Genomic DNA, 18,420 nt, shown 5'->3' on the forward strand with positions numbered 1-18,420 from the left:
ATACATATATATATAACTTTTTGTTGATTTTAGAGAGAAAGAGACATTGATTTGCTGTTCCACTTATTGATGCATTCATTGGTTGATTCTTGTGTGTGCCCTGACCAGTGATTGAACTCCCAATCATGGTGTATCTGGACGATGCTCTAACCATCTGAGCTACCCAGCCAGGGCTTGCATGTCTTTTTTAATAGGTCCCTCTGGTGAACACAAGATCAAATTTCAGCAACCCTTCAAGGTCCACTATTTACAGTACTAATCAAATAACATGAGACCCGAGTTAGGAGTAAATGCCCTTCAGTAGTTTGTAGAAAAACAATCCTGAAACAGGAAATGGTTCTCTCCAGGCAAGAACAGAAGGCAAAACATAGAGCCCCATGCTTTCTGTCACTTTTAGTAAACTGCACACACACAGATCAATCAATAAAAATATACTGATCATAATCTATGCTTTCAGCCTGAGGCTTTGCCATGCCAAATATCGAAGTAAAATTCATGGTCCCTTCTCCTGGCTTAGCTCAGTACTCAGAAAGCTGCCCGAATTCCCTGCTGTTTGCTACTTTTCATCTAATAACTCACCCCCCTCCTAACATACTGCCCAGCTTCTTCTCTAAACTATCCACTTCGTGAGAAGATATGATCCTATTGGTTTTCTAAAATCCTCCTGATGTCTCTAGTGGTTCCTGTGGAAATCAATTCTCTTTCTCATAGTGTCACTGGAATCTTTTCCCAGGATGGTCACAGATTCGGGGCTGACCCCCTGTGATCAGTTGGCTTAGTTAAGTGTTGTTTTCTGCCACGATTTCTGACTTTCATGATCTCAGATCGTCTATCTGGATTCAGTGTTATTACCCTCTCTTTTCTTGTTTCCATATTCACCCTCATACTGTTCCCTACTATGCATCTGCCTGTTCTAACTCCTCCACAGTTGTTGACATTCTAAGCATGAAGTGTTATTTACTTTAAAATGCTAAGCTTCGCTCATGGTTATTGCATGCTCTACTCAAAGGATGATGTAATTCTAAAGACTTTTTCTTAAGATTTGGGGGTGATTTCCATTTAGCTCATGAGAAAGTAAGTAGTGCTTATGAAATTGGGGATGTCTAGACTTTGGGGAGGGGTTTTGTTTTTAATCATCATGAAGCCCATGCTCTGTCATTGCTTTATATTCTTCTTTGCAATGAATTCTGATCTGACTAGCTTTCTAAGACTGTCATACCATGAAGGACTTACAAAGAATGCAGCTTAGCTTCTTGAAATCATTGGGGTATTGAACCTTACCTACCTAATATAAATGACAGGGGAAAATTAAAAGAAGTGTATCATTCTATATGGACATATACCATGTTTCTATCTGGACAAATACCATGGTTTTGTCAGTTATTCATAAAATCTTTTGCAATGAGATGATACCCTAAGCACCACCCAACATGTTCATTGTAACATGCACACACACTAGCTTTTTCCAGAATGTGCTGAAGTTAACATTGTTAGCAAAGACTTAACTTACATGTTTAAAAGTGAATTTCCCATGAGGTTAGTCTTAGAATGAACACAGCAATTACAAATGTTGCATAATTATATCAGTATTGCTGTGGAGTCTCATAATTCAGTCCTTTGGTCATGTCCCACAGCCTTAGGGTAGCTATAGAAATTCAGCAAAACCTAGGTGTAACAATGAGAGTTGTGCACAATTATGAAGACCTGCAATTATGATGATCAGAGTATGACAGTGAGTCATCTTAAAGCATGTGGTAGAATTTCACATAGGTTCAAAGTCCATTCGTTCAATCAATGAATGAGATTGAAACACCAGCGCCTCTCCTCCATGAGTCAGATTTCTGCACAGCTGTGAATAGTAGCAGCTTAATATTTCAGCACTGAATTTATTCAGTGTCACCCTCCCACACACACTTGTTTCTTCCCCGGTTCCCTTACAGTCTGTTTGGTAAGGAAAGGTTTCTTTCTTTTAAAAAAATTCACTCCCAATCATAAAATATGTTGGCAGCCTCCTAACTTTGCCAGAACCATTAGTTATTTATGCTAACATTCTGCCACATGAAGTAAATGTGGTATTCCTAAAGTTAGCTGAATTACCATTGCAAGCGCTGAGTAATTATTCAAGGGACATTTCTCAAGGTTTCCAAATGCTTGTGTGGTACAGCTCTGCCCAGTATTACAGTGGGGCGTTGAGGGGATAAGAGAGAGGCAAAGTAAAAACTGGAATGTTTATTCCCTTTAAATCCCAAGCGTAGAAGACAAAGAGAGGATGAGGACAGGAATTTTTGAATGGGCTGTCTTCCCTCAGAATTGGGAAAGAATAAAACCTACCTGAAACCATAAATACCACTTGCCTTGCAGACATTCCCCTACATTTTCTGTCCTGCCTCACTTTCTCTCCCTCCGAAAGTCCCATTTCTCCAATGGGACCTCGGGAGTCCAAGTATCAAATTCTTAATTGAATCATTAAGTAAAATGGTCAGGGTGACATAGCAAAGTTGTTTGTTTTAACTGAATTAAATCAGCATTTATTTAACACCCACTATGTGTTCCAATAACTGTGCTCAGCTCTGGGGGATGGAATAGTCAAGCAGCCAGACGAGCAGTCTGATGGACAGTCAGACAATGTGAGAAATGCCCCGAGAGTAAAGTGCTGTGCAAGCAGAGAAAGTAGTGCTTTATTCTGCTGAAGGCCTTCTGGAAATGGAGGCATCCAAGCATGCATAGTTCTCATGTAAATAAATATTTTGGCACCAAGTTATTTGGTATAGATGGTTTATTTTCTGAAAGTTTGGGTGCTTCCATCAATTTTCAAAGCTCCTTGAAAATACTTATAAAAGGTATTTGCTCACAATCATACCTGGTATTACTTATGTAAGAAATTAAACTATAATAATGAAGTGCTTCAGCTGACTATCTTAGCATTAGCTACTAGGTCAGTTATCGTACTTGTTGATTGAGAACTATTCCCCTAAAGTACCCCCTTGTAATTAACTGAAGCATACCTTGTGTTGAGCTTACAAACTAGTAATGAATTAAGAACAACCAGGTAATTGGTTCAATTCCTCAAACAGCTTAAAAGCTAGTTTATAATTGAATATTAAACAATGCCATAGTAGAATTATATAAGACACAATCCAACACTGGTAGCACAAATTTACATGCCCAACAGAAATGTTCAGAAAGCTATTTTAGTTTTAATTAAGAGACCAACATGTCCTACCTCCCACCATTATTTCTCACTGTTATTCCCTGGTTTTTTGCTTCTTTCCTGTAGAACTGGGAGAATTCAGGAGGTTGGTATTTTTATGTATTTACAACATGACTTTAGCAACTTAATCACCAGTAGCAAGAAATTATATATTTCCAAATTTCTGTTTCTGGCAAATATTAAATATAAAGTATAGGTATGTTCCTGTAATCTAATAGAGTTTTTTTAAATGACTCTGAAATTATTATCATTATGTTCTCAATTAAGGAAAAGTAATTAAACAAATCTGAGATATGTTTAGTGAAAATTAAATAAAATTGAGGTGCTTGATGTAATTATTTAAAATTCTTCAAGTTTAATCATTATGTTAACCAATTCTTTTGCCCAGATAAATTTGTCTCTTTTTTTTAATTCTCAGGAGTAAAAATGGTTTAAAGAAGAGAAAACTGACTAAGTAAGTATTTTCATTATTAATATATGATTGATATTTAACATTGTGCATGTTTAAGGTGTATAATGTATTGACTTGACAGATTTACATATTGCAATATGATTACCACTCTAGCATCAGCTAGCATCTCCATCTGTAACATAATTATCTTTTTCTTTTTGTGGTGAGCACACTTAAAGTCTAGTCTCTTTTTTTTTTTAATTTTTTTTTTAATATATATTTTATTGAATTTTTACAGAGAGGAAGGGAGAGAGATAGAGAGTTAGAAACATCGATGAGAGAGAAACATCGATCAGATGCCTCCTGCACATTTCCCACTGGGGATGTGCCTGCAACCCAGGTACATGCCTTTGACCGGAATCGAACCTGGGACCTTTCAGTCCGCAGGCCGACGCTCCATCCACTGAGCCAAACCGGTTTCGGCAAAGTCTAGTCTCTTAGCAATTTTTAAGTATGTCATACAGTAAGTTTTTCTTACTATTTCATTTTAAAGTATTTTCTTTAAAAATGTTCTTCATAATGGTGTTAACATTACAAGTTAAAAAGATTATTTATTTTCAAATAGAAGAGATGCTTAAGAAAGAAGCTAGGAGCATTTGGGATCTTGTTCCCAGGCATATATATCCTCATTTTGGCTCAAATAAACTCTTACAATGATTTTTTTTTTAAAAGAGGCAGTTGTGTATTAAAATAGCTAAGATAGTATGTGTTGGTGTGTTTACACATATGGATGGAGTGACTACTAAGTAGGTGGGTGTATCACAGAAACATATTTTTTTATATTCCTATAAAAAATATTATCACCAAATGAAAGACAAATAAGAATGGGTTGTTAGGAATTATCAAAGTCTTGCCGAAGGAAAGGTTTCTCTAAATCTAGAAAAAAATTAACTTTTAGCCACATCAAAATTGTACAAAAGCCTTTGTCATTTTGTACTTGGAAGCTCTGTGCTTATTGCAGAGAGGCTTGTACTAGATTTGATGTTATAATCAATGCTTTGAGAAGTGCTGCCTCAGGAAAGCTTTGCAATAAATAGAAAAAGACAATTGCTCTTGCTTGCCTGTGGTTTTCCTTAGCTACTGAACTGTTAAGTCATAAGAATTAAGATTCTGATGGGTGAAAATTAACCATCAGTTGATTTCAAAAGCCTAATTAGATGTTCACCTCCAGGCCTTCACTTAAACTGTGCATAGAAAGAGTGGAACATCTATAAATAGAACTCATCCTTGACACTTGCCCAGGATAGAATATTGGTGAATTAATCTGAGGCAATTAGGGGTTCCAGCCAGATCTATGGCACCTATGCCAATGAGGACAAAGTCACAAAGCACTTAATACAAAAGAAAAGTTGATGCAAACATATTTCTATATAACCTTGAGTGACATCATATTTTAGTACATGTAAATAACTGAATAATTTTTTCCTAAATCTATTTCAAATCCATTGGCTTATACCAAGTGATGTAGGAGACACAAGACTGGCCTGAAGAGAGGAGAGGTACTGTCTCCGGGAAGGAATGACTTGACAAAAACAGAAAGACTTCATTGCCCAAATTATCTACTGGGTTGTTACATGAGATAGAGAGGCATAGGCTAGAACAGTTAAAAGACAGGGTCTCAGAACCAAAAAGGGAGATGCCATCAGGGTTTGCTCCTCCCAAGGCCCAGGCAGAGAGGAGAATAAGAAGCAGGATGTGGACAGAAGTTGGGTAGAGTTTAGGAGTGGTGGAAACTGCCCACAAGCCAGAACATTGCATCAAACCAGCTTCCTCATTCCCTCTTCTTGTTTTCCCTCTAATCCTATTTCCTTCTCCAAAAGCCATGTATTGGGGCGCTTTCTACCCTCCTCCCCAACTTTCTATTTACTTTCTTTTTACTTTTTCTCTTTCACCCCAAATGCCCCCAACCACCATATCCCTTTGGCTCTCCTTTTCCATCTCCACTCATCTTCGTCCCATCACTCCTTTCCTGCACCTTCTCCTTCCCCGCTTTCCCTCTAAATCTTTGTCCTCATCTCTGCTCCCTCCCAGATTCCTTTTTCTCATCCTTCTCCTCATCATCCTCTCCCTGATGTTTCTGGTTCTTTCTCTGTCTCTCTCTTTTCCCTCTTTTTCCTGCTTCTGCTTTTTCTAACCCCTAAATATTTTCTCTGACTTGGTGTTTCTATTGATGCTCACACGTTTAGCCATTTTGGGGGAAGGATGGCAAGTTTGAAGTACAAAAGCTTTTAACTGGGAATCATTCTCTCTGGGTTCCAGCCAGAGTTGTACGGCTCAGTGGTCATGTGGTCTTGGACTACTCCCTTGATTCTCTTAGCCTTGACTCTCTCATCTGGAGCATGGGGTAATGTTGGCCATGTCTATCTTACCATCAATCAAGCAAGATAACATATGTAAATATTTTAGGTGTATATAACTCATTAGTGTTGTTATTATTATTAAGAAAAACCATTAAAGTTTAAATATATTATCTGGGAGGTATAATGGCCTTTAAATCTAGTAAAATAAGTTAACTATCAGATTAGCTAATCAACAACTTTAAACAAATGGCTATTACGAACTGTGTATTTGCTATGAAGATACAAGGCCACATGTAGATGACATAAGCTGAGTAACTTGCAACAAGACTCAAAGAAAGGACAACTATGTGGACCCTGACAGAGTAGAAGGCTTGGGGTAGGTGGCAGAGGACAGCATGCTGCAGAAGCTTAGGGAGCAGGTCAGTCTAGGTAGAGTATAGGCGCAGTAAGCAGCTATAGAAAACTATTGGAGACGGCATGGATGGACCTGGAAAATATTATGCCAAGTGAAATAAGCCAATCTGAGAAAGACAAATATCACATGATTTCAGTTATTTGTAGACTCTAGTGAACAACATGAATTGACCAACAAAATAAGACCCAAAGCAGGGAGGCATGGAACAGCCTGACATACCTCGCTATGGAGTTGGGGGAGATGAGCAGAGATAAACCAAAGAACTTATATACTTAAATGCATAGCCCATGGACACGGGCAATAGGGTAGTGAAGCCATGGGGTGCTGGATAGGGGCTGAGAAGAGAAGGGGAAGCGGGGGAGTGGGAGATGTCTATAATACTATCAACAATAAAAATATATTTAAAAAGAAAAACTACAGGATATAAGCCATAGTGCTTATTTTTTTAAAAAAACAAACGAGAAGAGGGGACAGCTTTTGCTACAGTTGCTCAGATGTCTTATTAGATGGTACCTCTGAGCCTGCATATCATTTGATAGATATGCAAACCTCTAAGCATGGCTCTCAAAGGGAGGCCCTGGCAGCTCTCTGGATCTATTGTTCCACCCAATCCTGCCTCTGTCCTGGGGAGACAGCGTAATCAGCACCCAATTCCTTACACTTGTAAAGCTTCTTTAAACTGTCAAGGTTCTTTAACATACGGTGTGCAACCTTGTGAGGTGGTATGATAATAGTATTCCAAAGCTGAGAATGCTGAATCTCAGAAGAGTTAGGTAAACTCTCCAAGATCACACAGAAAGTAAAGTAAAACCATAACTCCTACAAGTCTGCAGGGTCTAATCTATATTTTTCCCCCCATAAACCAGAATTTTCTAGAAACCACACATATGAGTATGTGTGTGAGTTTTCAGGTATATACTATTTTACTGCTGGAGTAAGTTGAAAATCTAAAGATATCTCCTATCTCAAGGATGCTTCATTTAGATGGCTCTCTTTTTAATTACAATATAGTAGGGACTGGTAAATTTAATCAAAAAACAAACAACAACAAAAAACAGTGTGCTAACCTTTGAGAAGCAAAACTATTTTCTCCAAGAAAAGTGTTCATGTTTGAGAAGTAAGGTGTTAAACAATACCTAACAATAGGTTTTTTTAAAACATACTTTTCTTTGTGTTTGACAAAGCCCGGTTCAACTGGACGACTTTGACGCCTACATCAGGGATATGGCCAAAGACTCTGACTATAAATTTTCTCTTCAATTCGAGGTGAGTGAATAAAGCAGACCCTGCCCTCTGGTAGAAGGGGCAAGGGGACTGGTAGGTTTGGGTTGGTGTCCTGTCCCTGCTCACTGGGCAGCGCCTGGAATGAGGTTACATCATAAACAGGATGGGCTCAGGAGTGTCTGATCTGCAGGTTCAGAGATAGGATGTCAGCTCTTAGTTACTAGGTCAGGACTAGGGGCACAGATGAAGGAAAGGAGATGCAGGAACTGAGGTGAGCAAACGTGGTTATGGGAGAAGCTACCGTTGAAAATCAAGGTGCTTGAGACTGCAGGGGAAAGCAAGCTGACGACTGAGATTGGAAACAGAATTTCACTTTCAGGGGATTTTTAGTGTGTCTCTCATGCCACTTCGCCACCGTATGGTGGGTGAAATGGACCTGTTTGTCTTATGGGCATTTAAGTGTCTATGGTGGGGCTCTTCTGCCTATAGGACTCTTGGCATTCTACTTAATATTTTCTTGTGAAGTTTTCTTTCCTTTTCTTGGAGAAATTGGGGAGAATTAGACATGGTTTGTGTGGAAGAAAAGAGTTGTCAGCACCTCCTATTTCTGAGGCACACATATTTGTTTGAGTCCAAGACCATGTGTCAGAGCGCATGGGAATGAGTAAGCCTGGGTCCCAGCAGTGTGAGGACGATCACTGGTCCTCACGTTCTCTTCCCATGTGTTTCAAAGCACATAGCACAGTCTGGACGGGCACATCTTCAGCTTTCTACGGGGGGTCCATGATTCAGGGGAGTCAGAGAAAATGGAAAAACAAAGTGACTTTTCTAAATACTGTAGATTTTTTTAAAGCCTTAAAGGTGCTCCTTCCTGTGAAATAGCAGGTTGTAGAATGCAGTTCCTTCCTCCTCATTATTCATATTAATTTCTTCTTTCCACTCATCAGCCAAGGACAATTTGGCCTGCAAGAAATGGGGAATCCTGGTGTGGAAATTCTAACAGGGACAATAAGGATGAGAACTTCAGATGTTATCAGATACAAAGCCCTAACTACCACCTGTGTCATGAGAAATTCCACATAGAGCCTGGTTCAGTTAGCCATTGTGTGCAGGTGCATAAGAAATTATAGATGTTGCACCTTATGCTGTATCTCAAAGAGCAGAAATTTCGTTTGAATTGGAGATCTATGGTGAGGATGTCATTTCAGAAATTATATCGATGAAAGGAGGAGAGTTTTATAAGAAAACATAAGCCCAAACTTAGAAAATATAAATAGCTAGATAGTTCTAATGATGAAGATTATGATGTAGGTACACTTTCAACCTCATTGAAGCCACAACCTCTTAATTTCTACAAGATTATATGACCTTAGTGACACAGCTACATCCCTGCCTTTGCTGGGAGGATGAGGAGTACCTCCTGTCAAACTTTGGTGTAACTATTACTGTGCTTCTAAAATGCATTAGTATTTTAAAAATTCAATTAGTCTTTTATGTTTTGTAAAAAGAAAAGATTCTTTTAGTTGTCCATGACAGGAACACAATCCAAACTAGTTTAGACCAAAGGAAAATGGAATTCATTCCAAGGATGCTAAGTTATGTCATGTGATCAAAGGGAAGAATGAGTAGCTGAACCAGGAGGGCAGGGAAGCAGCCCTGTCAAAAGTATAATTGGAACTAGAGGCCACACCCCTGCAGAGACTTTTTATTTCTCACTTCTGCTTCTCTCTCTGTCTTGGCTTCACTTTCTTTCACTGTAAGCCAACCTCTGTCTCTATGGCAAACATGACCACCAAAAACCTCTATGTCTTATTGTATAGTTTCCATGGTTTCCAATGGGAACACTTGACTCTCTTGTTCATATTTTGCAAATTAACAGGGGATGATTCTAATTGGTTGGCCTAGGTCATGATGTCCACTCAAACCAACCACAGCCAAGGAGGGCAGAATCACCTAAGAATAGAGCAGCTCTTACTGGAAGCACTAAGCTAAATCGAAGGAGACTGTTATTTTCAAAGCAAGGACACTGGATAACCAAACAGTAAGGGATTAGATCCCAGCTGCAGATGCTTCAAAAATGTGAGAAGTAGAATTGTAAATTTTATGTGCTAAATTCTCACTTTTTAATATGTTGAGGGCTTTTATACATTTGGTGTTAAACACATCTAGGCTTATCTCATAGAATTTATAAAGGATATAGGAATGTACTAAACTGAGAATTCAAAAACCTGGCTCCTCCCTACCATTTTGCCACTAATTAATATTGAAAAAATCAAATTTGTCATCACCTGAGTTTCTTCATCTATAAAATGGTAGGCTTCACAGAATCAGTGATTCTCAATGGGGCCAGTACCAGGCAGTTCCCCAGGCAGGGTTTGCGGATGTGTAGGAGTGTTCTTTTTGTTGTTGGTGGTGGTGTTTTTGTTTTTTGGTTGTCATATGGCTTGGGAGTAACCTACTAGTGGTGTTTAGTGGGGAGAGAAACAGGGATGCTAAATGTTCTTTAATAAGTGGGACAGTCCCACACAGCAAAGAATTGTCCCAAGATAATAGTAGTCCCCTGAGAACACAGGACTAAATGTGAGGTATGGATACACCCAATTTTTAATCCTCACGTGTGATGGTCAGGATTCTGCAGAGAAATGGAATAGATAGATAGATAGATAGATAGATAGATAAGTAGATAGATAGATGATATAATAGGATTTAGAGAAAGCGAGATGGAGAGATTTATTTTAAGAAATTGGCTCACATGACTGCCAGAGCTAGTGTGAAATCCGCAGGGCAGGCTGGGGACCTGGGGAAGAGGTGATATTGCCGCTCAAGTCCAAAGTCTGGAAGCAGAATTACTTCCTCCTCCGGGGACTTCCATCTTTCCTCGTAAGGCCTTCGATTTACTAGATAAGATCCACCCACATTTTGGAAGCTAATCTGCTTTCTCAAAGTCTACTCCCAATTGACATGTTAATCACATCTAAAAAGATACTTACACAGGACATCTGGACTTGATGTCTGACCAAGAAACTTGGTGCTATAACCTTGCCAAGCTGACACATCAAATTAACCATCATACCGTGATTGGAAGGAGTGTTTAGTATTTTCACTTATTATGAAGTTTTTTCCCCATATATCTTTGTTCTTAGAGTATTATTGGTCATATATGTAATTCATTGGGTGACGAGTCCTGCTATATATATAATTTATTTGGTGTCTTCGCATGGTGAGAAAATGCAAATTACTCTCCAGAAGTCTGATTTATGTAAATCACAAGCTCAGATTGTTTGTTTTGGGCTAACATTTGCTCAAGCAGTGACCCACTAGTCTGGCTCACTTCCTTTTTCATTTGAGAGCCTCCCAGATATTGCCAGTTCCCAACTCTACCCACCCTACATCCTCATCGTCTCTTCCTCTACTTTCATAGACACATTGTGCTCCCATACCTGACTTCAGGTTGCATGTTGGACCTTCCACATGGCGGCCCTCAAATTTTCCTGAAGTTGATAGTTAATTGAGGTTTAAGGGACAAAAATGTTTCCTCTGTAATGGAAACCCGAGCAGGTGTTAAGATGGCTCAGTCAGCTGGTCTAGCTAAATCCATTGGCTGGACAGTTATTTGTTCTGTTTATATTAATGCTGAATAGTTGTATAATTCATTTTGATTCTGACATTGAAAGAGCACACCCATATAGAGAAATTTCATCACTTGTAAGCATTATGCAAATTGAAACTAATGTCTAGATTTATATATACAACCAATACATCCATAAGTCATACATGAAACTATACAAGTTGCTAATTTGCATTCACTGAATAAATTACTCTTCACTATGCATCTGATTTTTGCATCTACTAGAAAGACTGATTATCCTTCTAACAAAAAATATACATCTTTTCTTAGGGAGGTTTGGGAACCAGGGATTAGATTCAATTCCTCATTTCTTATGTCTCAGATGGAGAAGGTTTTGAAGAGCCAGACTAGAGCTTGAAATTTGAGAGCCCACGAAACATCCCTCCTACTGCTCATTCTGCCATTATTTTCTGTGTTTTGTGTTTGATTGGGATGCTAGTGGAATGTGTGTCTACAAAGATAAAAGCAAAATTACTTTACTTCTCATATAGTCCACAAAGGATGGCCTCTGATTTCTGAGAGTAGCTTTCATTTGCACTGTTCTTACCCGTGTTTCCGTCCAGGTCACTAGAGACCTACCTGCAGTTCTTGTTGAAAAATATTTCCTTGAACCCTCTCCAACACCAGGGTTCATACATTGCTCCAGACCTGAGTTTTCTTTCCTCTCATTTCTAATTTCCTCTGTTCCCAAGTTCCTGTAACAGTAATGCGTCCAGTGATTGGAGTGTTGTCCCTAAATCCCATCCTTGAGCCCAAAGCCCTGGTAGCGATTGCTAGACACTCCTGAGGTTAACTTTCTTCTTAGCCATCTTCCATTACCTGCCCAAGACTTTCATCACTGCTGCACCCCATTCTTACTTATTTGGAAATAGGGTCATTTGCGGGTATAATTAGTTAAGATAAGGTCATACTACAGTAGGGTGGAAGTCCTTATGAAAAGACAGCTATGCGACAATTCAGAAACAAGGAGACTGCCGTGTGATGACAATGCAGAGATTGGAGAGATACAACTAGCACCGTGCACATACACTGCTTTGCTTTTCAAGACTTGCGGGCTTCTAACACAGCCACAGAGGAGGGACTTCCATTGGGCCTTGGTGGCTGTATTGGTTTCCTAGGGTGGCCGTAACAAATTACCATAATCTCGGTGGCTGTAAGCAACAGAAATTTATTCTCTCACAATTCTAGAGGCCAGAAGTCCACAATCAAAGTGTTAGCAGGGCCATGCTCCCTGTGAAGGCTGCAGAGGAGAATCTTCCATTTCTGGTGACTCCAGGCATTCCTTGGCTTGCAGCTGCCTAACTCACATCTGTGCCTCCACCTTCATATGGCCTTCTCCTCTCCTCCCCTTCATAAGAACACCTGTCATTAGATTTAGGGCCCACCTGGTTAATGCAAAAAGGACTTGTCTCATGATCCTTAACTTAATTACATCTGCAAACACCCTCCTTCCAAATAAGGCCACATTCACAGGTCCTGGGGGTTACGACGTGGACATACCTTTTGGGGGGACCACCATTCATATGGTGACTCTGTGGCCTAGAAAAAACAAACAAACTCATGCTGATAAATTATATTAGAGTCAAAACTAGCAAGAGAAAATTCAAAAATGATTTATGCTGGTTTCAGGCCATCCCCTCATACTTTGACTTTCTGGAGCTTTAAGCCTCTGGAGATTCCATATGGTTAGAAAGAAAATAACTGCAAAGTTACTGAGCTGGAAACTGTGTGTTCCATTTTCCACTTAGCGACAGGCTGAATTTCAAAAGATTGCGAGCATGTTGTGTGTACATGCGGTTCCTGCTTTGCTGCAATTCAGCTCTGGCGATTTACATTCACAGTGTTCAGCCAATTAAACCTCTTTTATCAACTGAGGGCATTTACCGCAGGGAGGCAACTCACAATTAAAGTTCTATCAGCTACTCAGCATCCATATGTGCCCCAGCTCTCTGCCGCAATCTGTTTCCACTGTTTCTTTCGTATCTGACGCCCTTTCCTGTGGCTTATCAGTCTGTCCTCAAAGCAGGGGACTTGGGGGAAGAGTTGCTGGTCTGTTAGTACAAATGGCAAAGGATGGAGAATTGTGGGGGCAGGCAAACAGACACATTTCACAACCATTATCCATAGTGCTGCATTAATATGTTGGGTTTAATCATTCCACTTGGTGGTCGCTGTATACCAGTGAGGTATGGAGAAATTATTAGCCTTATCTTACAAATAATTACACTGATGTGAATGGGAATTGAACTAATTTTCCAGGGCCCCAAAATGAGCCAGATGTTTTGACAAGCTATCTATAAAGGTGCTATTTAAAAAAAAAAAAAAAGGTTTTATTGATTTTTAGAGAGAAAGGAAGGGAGATAGTGAGAGAGATAGAAACGTTGATGAGAGAGGAACATCGATCAGCTGCCTCCTGCACTATCCCTGCAACCCAGGCATGTGCCCTGACTGGGAATGGAACCAGTGACCTCCTGGTGCATGGGTCAACCACTGAGACACACCAGCCAGGGTATAAAGGCACTCTTTAAAGAATGTAGATTTCCAAAATAAAAATGGAAGCATCATTTAAATGAGCATATAGCTGCCAAAAGGACCTAACCTAACACTGATTTAGTTGAAGTTGCTAAAACCAGGTTTCATTTCTTACAAGAATGATTTGAAAAACCCTTGAAAATGGAAAAACCAGTAATAACAGTGACATTTAAAGGCATTTGGCAAGCAAGGGTTTTGATTAAGATAGAAAAACTTCTAATTTTGTGAATTGAGGATCAAAGTTAGTATACCAATAGTTTGTCTTTACAATGCTTCAATTTAGGTAAAAAAAAAAAAAAAAAAAAAAGCTTGAGATTTTGTGAGGTAGAAAAGTTATAGTACGATGGGAGCAGAGGAACCGAGAAATCTGGACAATTCTGGTTGGTTCATCCTTGTGGGCCACAGGCTTGCCTCCCAACGCCATTAAGCACACACACTGAACTTCTTATGTGGAAGCCCCGGGAGCTTCAAGAACTGGATTCAGAAGCATACGCTTTGCAAAGAGCACTGGAACCAAGACAAAATTCATGAAGGAGAGATCATTGTTCAGTCTCTCACAATGTCGTCCAATGTGTCCAACTCCCTTTGAAAGTCTTTCAAAGACTCTCAAAACTCTTCTCTCTGAGAAGTATTCCTCCAGTTTATGATTGAAAGAATAATTGGGAATAATTATGACAAGTAAAACTCGTTTACAATATTAACATCCTATATGAGTAAATAAAATGTACAAGTGGTTTCTCTGTTGCTCAGTTAATAGTCTTATAGAAAAGTGCATGACTATATAGATAATCCCACTTATAGATGGCTACACATGCTGTTTACTAATATTTCCCGCAAATTTGTTGAGGGGTATAAGTAGGTATGCTGCATTGGTCCTGCCTATACAATTTCAGGGAGCACCGTTCACACAGACCACAGCGTGAACGATGTCCCAGGGAAATCTAAGTGGTTTGACAACAACCCTTGTTTCCTACCAAACACAGGACAAAGCAGCTTAGAAATCATCTGTCCAGTAGCATAACTTTTTGAGGTGTGATGGTTGTCAGTTTATAGAAAAATCACTCTATCAATTCACCTTCTGATATAGAATTTATGGGAATACTGATACACACAGGCAGATATTTGGATGTTCTTATTTTCACTGCAGGTTCCACTTACCCACTACTGATTCATCCTTATTTTTGAGGTTTCTTTACCATCTATATATATAAAAGGCTAAGTGACCAGCCAATCCGTTGGCCGGCTGACTGGCCCATAGGTATGATGTGCAGTGACCACCAGGGGGCAGACCCTCAACACAGGAGCTACCAAGTGACAGCAACTTTGCAGAGTACCCTCTCACACTCCAAGACCCCTCAGGGGATGTTGGACTGCCGGTTTTAGGTTTCAGCCCAATCCCCGCAGGCCAGCCTGAGGGACCCCACCTGCCTGAGGGACCCCGCTCACTCCACAGACACCTTATGAACCCTGGAGCCGCCCCAGGTGTGGCCAGCTGGGGAGGGACCATGGGAGGTTGGCTCCAGGGCCTGTTAAGCCCATCTTGCCCAGTCCCGCCCTGCCAGCCACCTTCTAATTAATTTCCTTTCAATGTGCACAAATCCACGCACTGGGCCTCTAGCCTATATATATATAAAAGCCCAAGTGACTAAATGACCGAACGACCAGTCGACCGCTCGCTATGATGCGCACTGACCACCAGGGGGCAGACACTCAATGCAGGAGCTGCCCCCTGATGGTCAGTGTGCTCCCACAGCCAACCTCCCACGTTCCCTTCCTCCAGCCGGCCAGCCCCAATCGGCCCCTATTGCCAGCCAGGCCAAGGGACACCCCCCCACCCCCTATGCACAAATTTGTGCACCGAGCTTCTAGTATATTTATAAATACCTGTCAATCCAACATCTTGTTACATGGAAAATACTCCTTCATTGTTCCTCATTCTTTCTTTTATCACTTTCTCTAAGGCTCATTGCCTAAAAGAGAAATATTGACATTTCCTCAGAGAATAGGAAATATTTGTGCAAATTGCATACATTTTAGTTACTATATACCTCCTAAAATCTGAAATGGATTTCTTTTCAAACTTGTTTTCAGATTTTCCACACTCAGAGAATTATGCATATAATCCTTACCTTCTCCAAATGATCATCAGGTTATCCAAGATATGTATGTATTGTATTAGTCAGCTGTTTCTGCAATAATGCTATTATATACAAAACAACATCAAAATCTCAGTGACCTACAGCAACAATTAATTTTCTCACTGCAGGTCTGTGGGATAGCAGGGACAGTTCTGCTTTCGGCCATGGGTCAGTGTCAGGACTGTTTCACATGTCTCCTTATTTAGGGACTTGCAGCTTCCCTACTCATGTTCTTTTCACGGCAGATGGCAGAAATACAAGAGGGTAAACCAAACCAAACAAGCACATTTAAAGCTTCTTATTGAACATGATTCCTACCCAAGTTCATTGGCCAAAGCAAGTAGACAAGAGTGGGGTGGAGAAGTATGTTCTGTCCCAAAAGGGAGCTCTGCAGCTTCATATGGCAAAGGGGGTGTGATGATTCTGTTATAGGCTGGAGTGAAGAATGGTCTAAAGTGAACATCCAATCCACACCATGTATGTATGGAAATCTCAAATCTATTCTCTGTCACTTACAGGAGTTGAAATTGATTGGACTGGATATTCCACACTTTGCTGCAGACCTTCCACTGAACCGATGTAAAAATCGTTATACAAACATCCTACCATGTAAGATTGTCAATAGTGCCGGTCTGACTCATATCTTTCAAAGGTCGAAGGATGATTAAATGCAAATTAATCAGTTTCACCAATCTCTGGCCAGACCCAGTTGTGGTCTGGATCTTCAAGGCCATCTCTGATCGAATCCGTGCTCTGATGTCATTTGATCCTATCGTGTGTAGGAAGATGTGATCATTAAGCTTTTAAATGAATTGCATCTGAACAGGAAAGACTGACCATTTTGCCCTTTAGTGATCAAACGTCTTAGCCAAATTAGGAATAAAATAACCTGTGCTCTTATAAAATGAATTCTGTCAATTCATTGGTAATGGAAGGCGGCAAATGGAAAGGAAGCTCAATGTGTTAAAATGCCTCCACTTTTTAACTTCTGGCAAGTTCTGTTGTTGCTTAGCATTTTTTAATTAAAGCAACCTTCAAAGAAAAAGTAATATGAAGAACTAACAAGACAATTAAAATATATTCCAATATAGATTTAACTTTCCTCTCTGCTATACTCCAGAGGGAGCCAAGACAGGATAGAAAAGCAGAAAAAAGAGAGTGAAAAAGCTCTAGAAAAATAATTTTTTCCTTAATAAGGTTTCTTGATAATCTTAGGCAGCATTATCATTATAACACCTTACATCTGTACACATTTCAGAATTTACTTTTATCATTTGAATTCTATTCACAAAAAGCCCATGCAACTCCCTTTTCTCTTCTAGGTTTCCCAAAGGTAATGCATTCTTGGATGCCACTATGTGAAATGGCAATCACATAGTTAGGATACATGCTGTATGTAGCCTTCTATACAGTCTACCAAATTTTTTAGTTTCTGTAAATATTCTGCACAATCTCCCCCAAAAGATGGATCTAATTCTTCAAAGGACAGGAGAGCTGGTGGGAGAAAATAGTGATGGAGAGAAATTTATATATTTGTTTAAAGAAGAAACTAAAATTGAGGTATGGCTAACATATCAAGCTAAGACCAGCTTTATCTCCCTACTCTGTCACTGACAATTTTGACTTGATATTGGGAAGACAGGATCTAGACAATTCTTCCTTCCACTCTAATTTTTAACATTTCCTTTCTTCTGATTCTGTACAGATGACTTTAGCCGAGTGCGATTAATCTCCATGAATGAAGAGGAAGGAGCAGACTACATCAATGCCAACTACATTCCTGTAAGTAAAAGAAATAAAAAATAAAAAGTAAACCAGGCATCCAAATTCCAGCACAGGCTGAGGAAAACCCATCAGGGATACAGGGATGCATCGAACGGTTTAAAAGAAAGCCTTTCTTCTACTAGAGAACAGTTTCCATGACTCCATCTCAGAATAAACAATAGGAAACAAAGAATCCCAGACATTAATTATGCTCATATTTCCTCATAAAGGACGAGTGAAAACAGTAGATCATTACATTAAAGATCATCTTTCTTACGTTTAAATGTTTTTGGCAACCAAACTCAAAGGGCTCCCCCTGAACACCTGTGTTTTAAAATATCTATAAAGATCGTAGTTACCATTTTAGAAAGTGAGGGTGCGATTTTATAGGCTTCCCAAGGATCATGCTTAAAATCACACTGACCTATACAGTCAGTCACTCTGACGTCCTCTTCCATGGGAACAGGGGAACACGGTACAGAGGTCTGAGATCCGTTGCCAGGTTTATCGCCAGTACATTTTCAGTTGTTTCCCAATTTATGCAGAACGGCCTTGGTTCCTTAGGTGGCAACTCTGTCACTTACCTTTCAGGGATACAACTCATCCCAGGAGTATATCGCCACGCAGGGGCCACTGCCTGAAACCAGAAATGACTTCTGGAAGATGGTCCTACAGCAGAAGTCTCAGATTATTGTCATGCTCACTCAGTGCAATGAGAAAAGGAGGGTAAGTGCCTACGGGACTGTCCCCACTCAGC

General features: G+C 39.9%; 1 protein-coding gene across 1 annotated transcript in view; it reads left to right on the top strand.

Moving 5' to 3' along the window:
* Nucleotides 1–18,420, top strand: part of PTPRO (protein tyrosine phosphatase, receptor type O) — an 86,589-nt gene that overhangs the window by 54,951 nt on the left and 13,218 nt on the right. The window contains exons 17-21 of the mRNA XM_015570181.1: nucleotides 3,630–3,665; nucleotides 7,562–7,643; nucleotides 16,418–16,508; nucleotides 17,605–17,681; nucleotides 18,255–18,389. Coding sequence (XP_015425667.1) covers nucleotides 3,630–3,665; nucleotides 7,562–7,643; nucleotides 16,418–16,508; nucleotides 17,605–17,681; nucleotides 18,255–18,389 — 421 coding nt within the window. The remainder of the gene's footprint in view (nucleotides 1–3,629; nucleotides 3,666–7,561; nucleotides 7,644–16,417; nucleotides 16,509–17,604; nucleotides 17,682–18,254; nucleotides 18,390–18,420) is intronic.

Source organism: Myotis davidii, unplaced genomic scaffold, assembly GCF_000327345.1.
Source record: "Myotis davidii unplaced genomic scaffold, ASM32734v1 scaffold205, whole genome shotgun sequence".
Classification (NCBI taxonomy): domain Eukaryota; kingdom Metazoa; phylum Chordata; class Mammalia; order Chiroptera; family Vespertilionidae; genus Myotis; species Myotis davidii.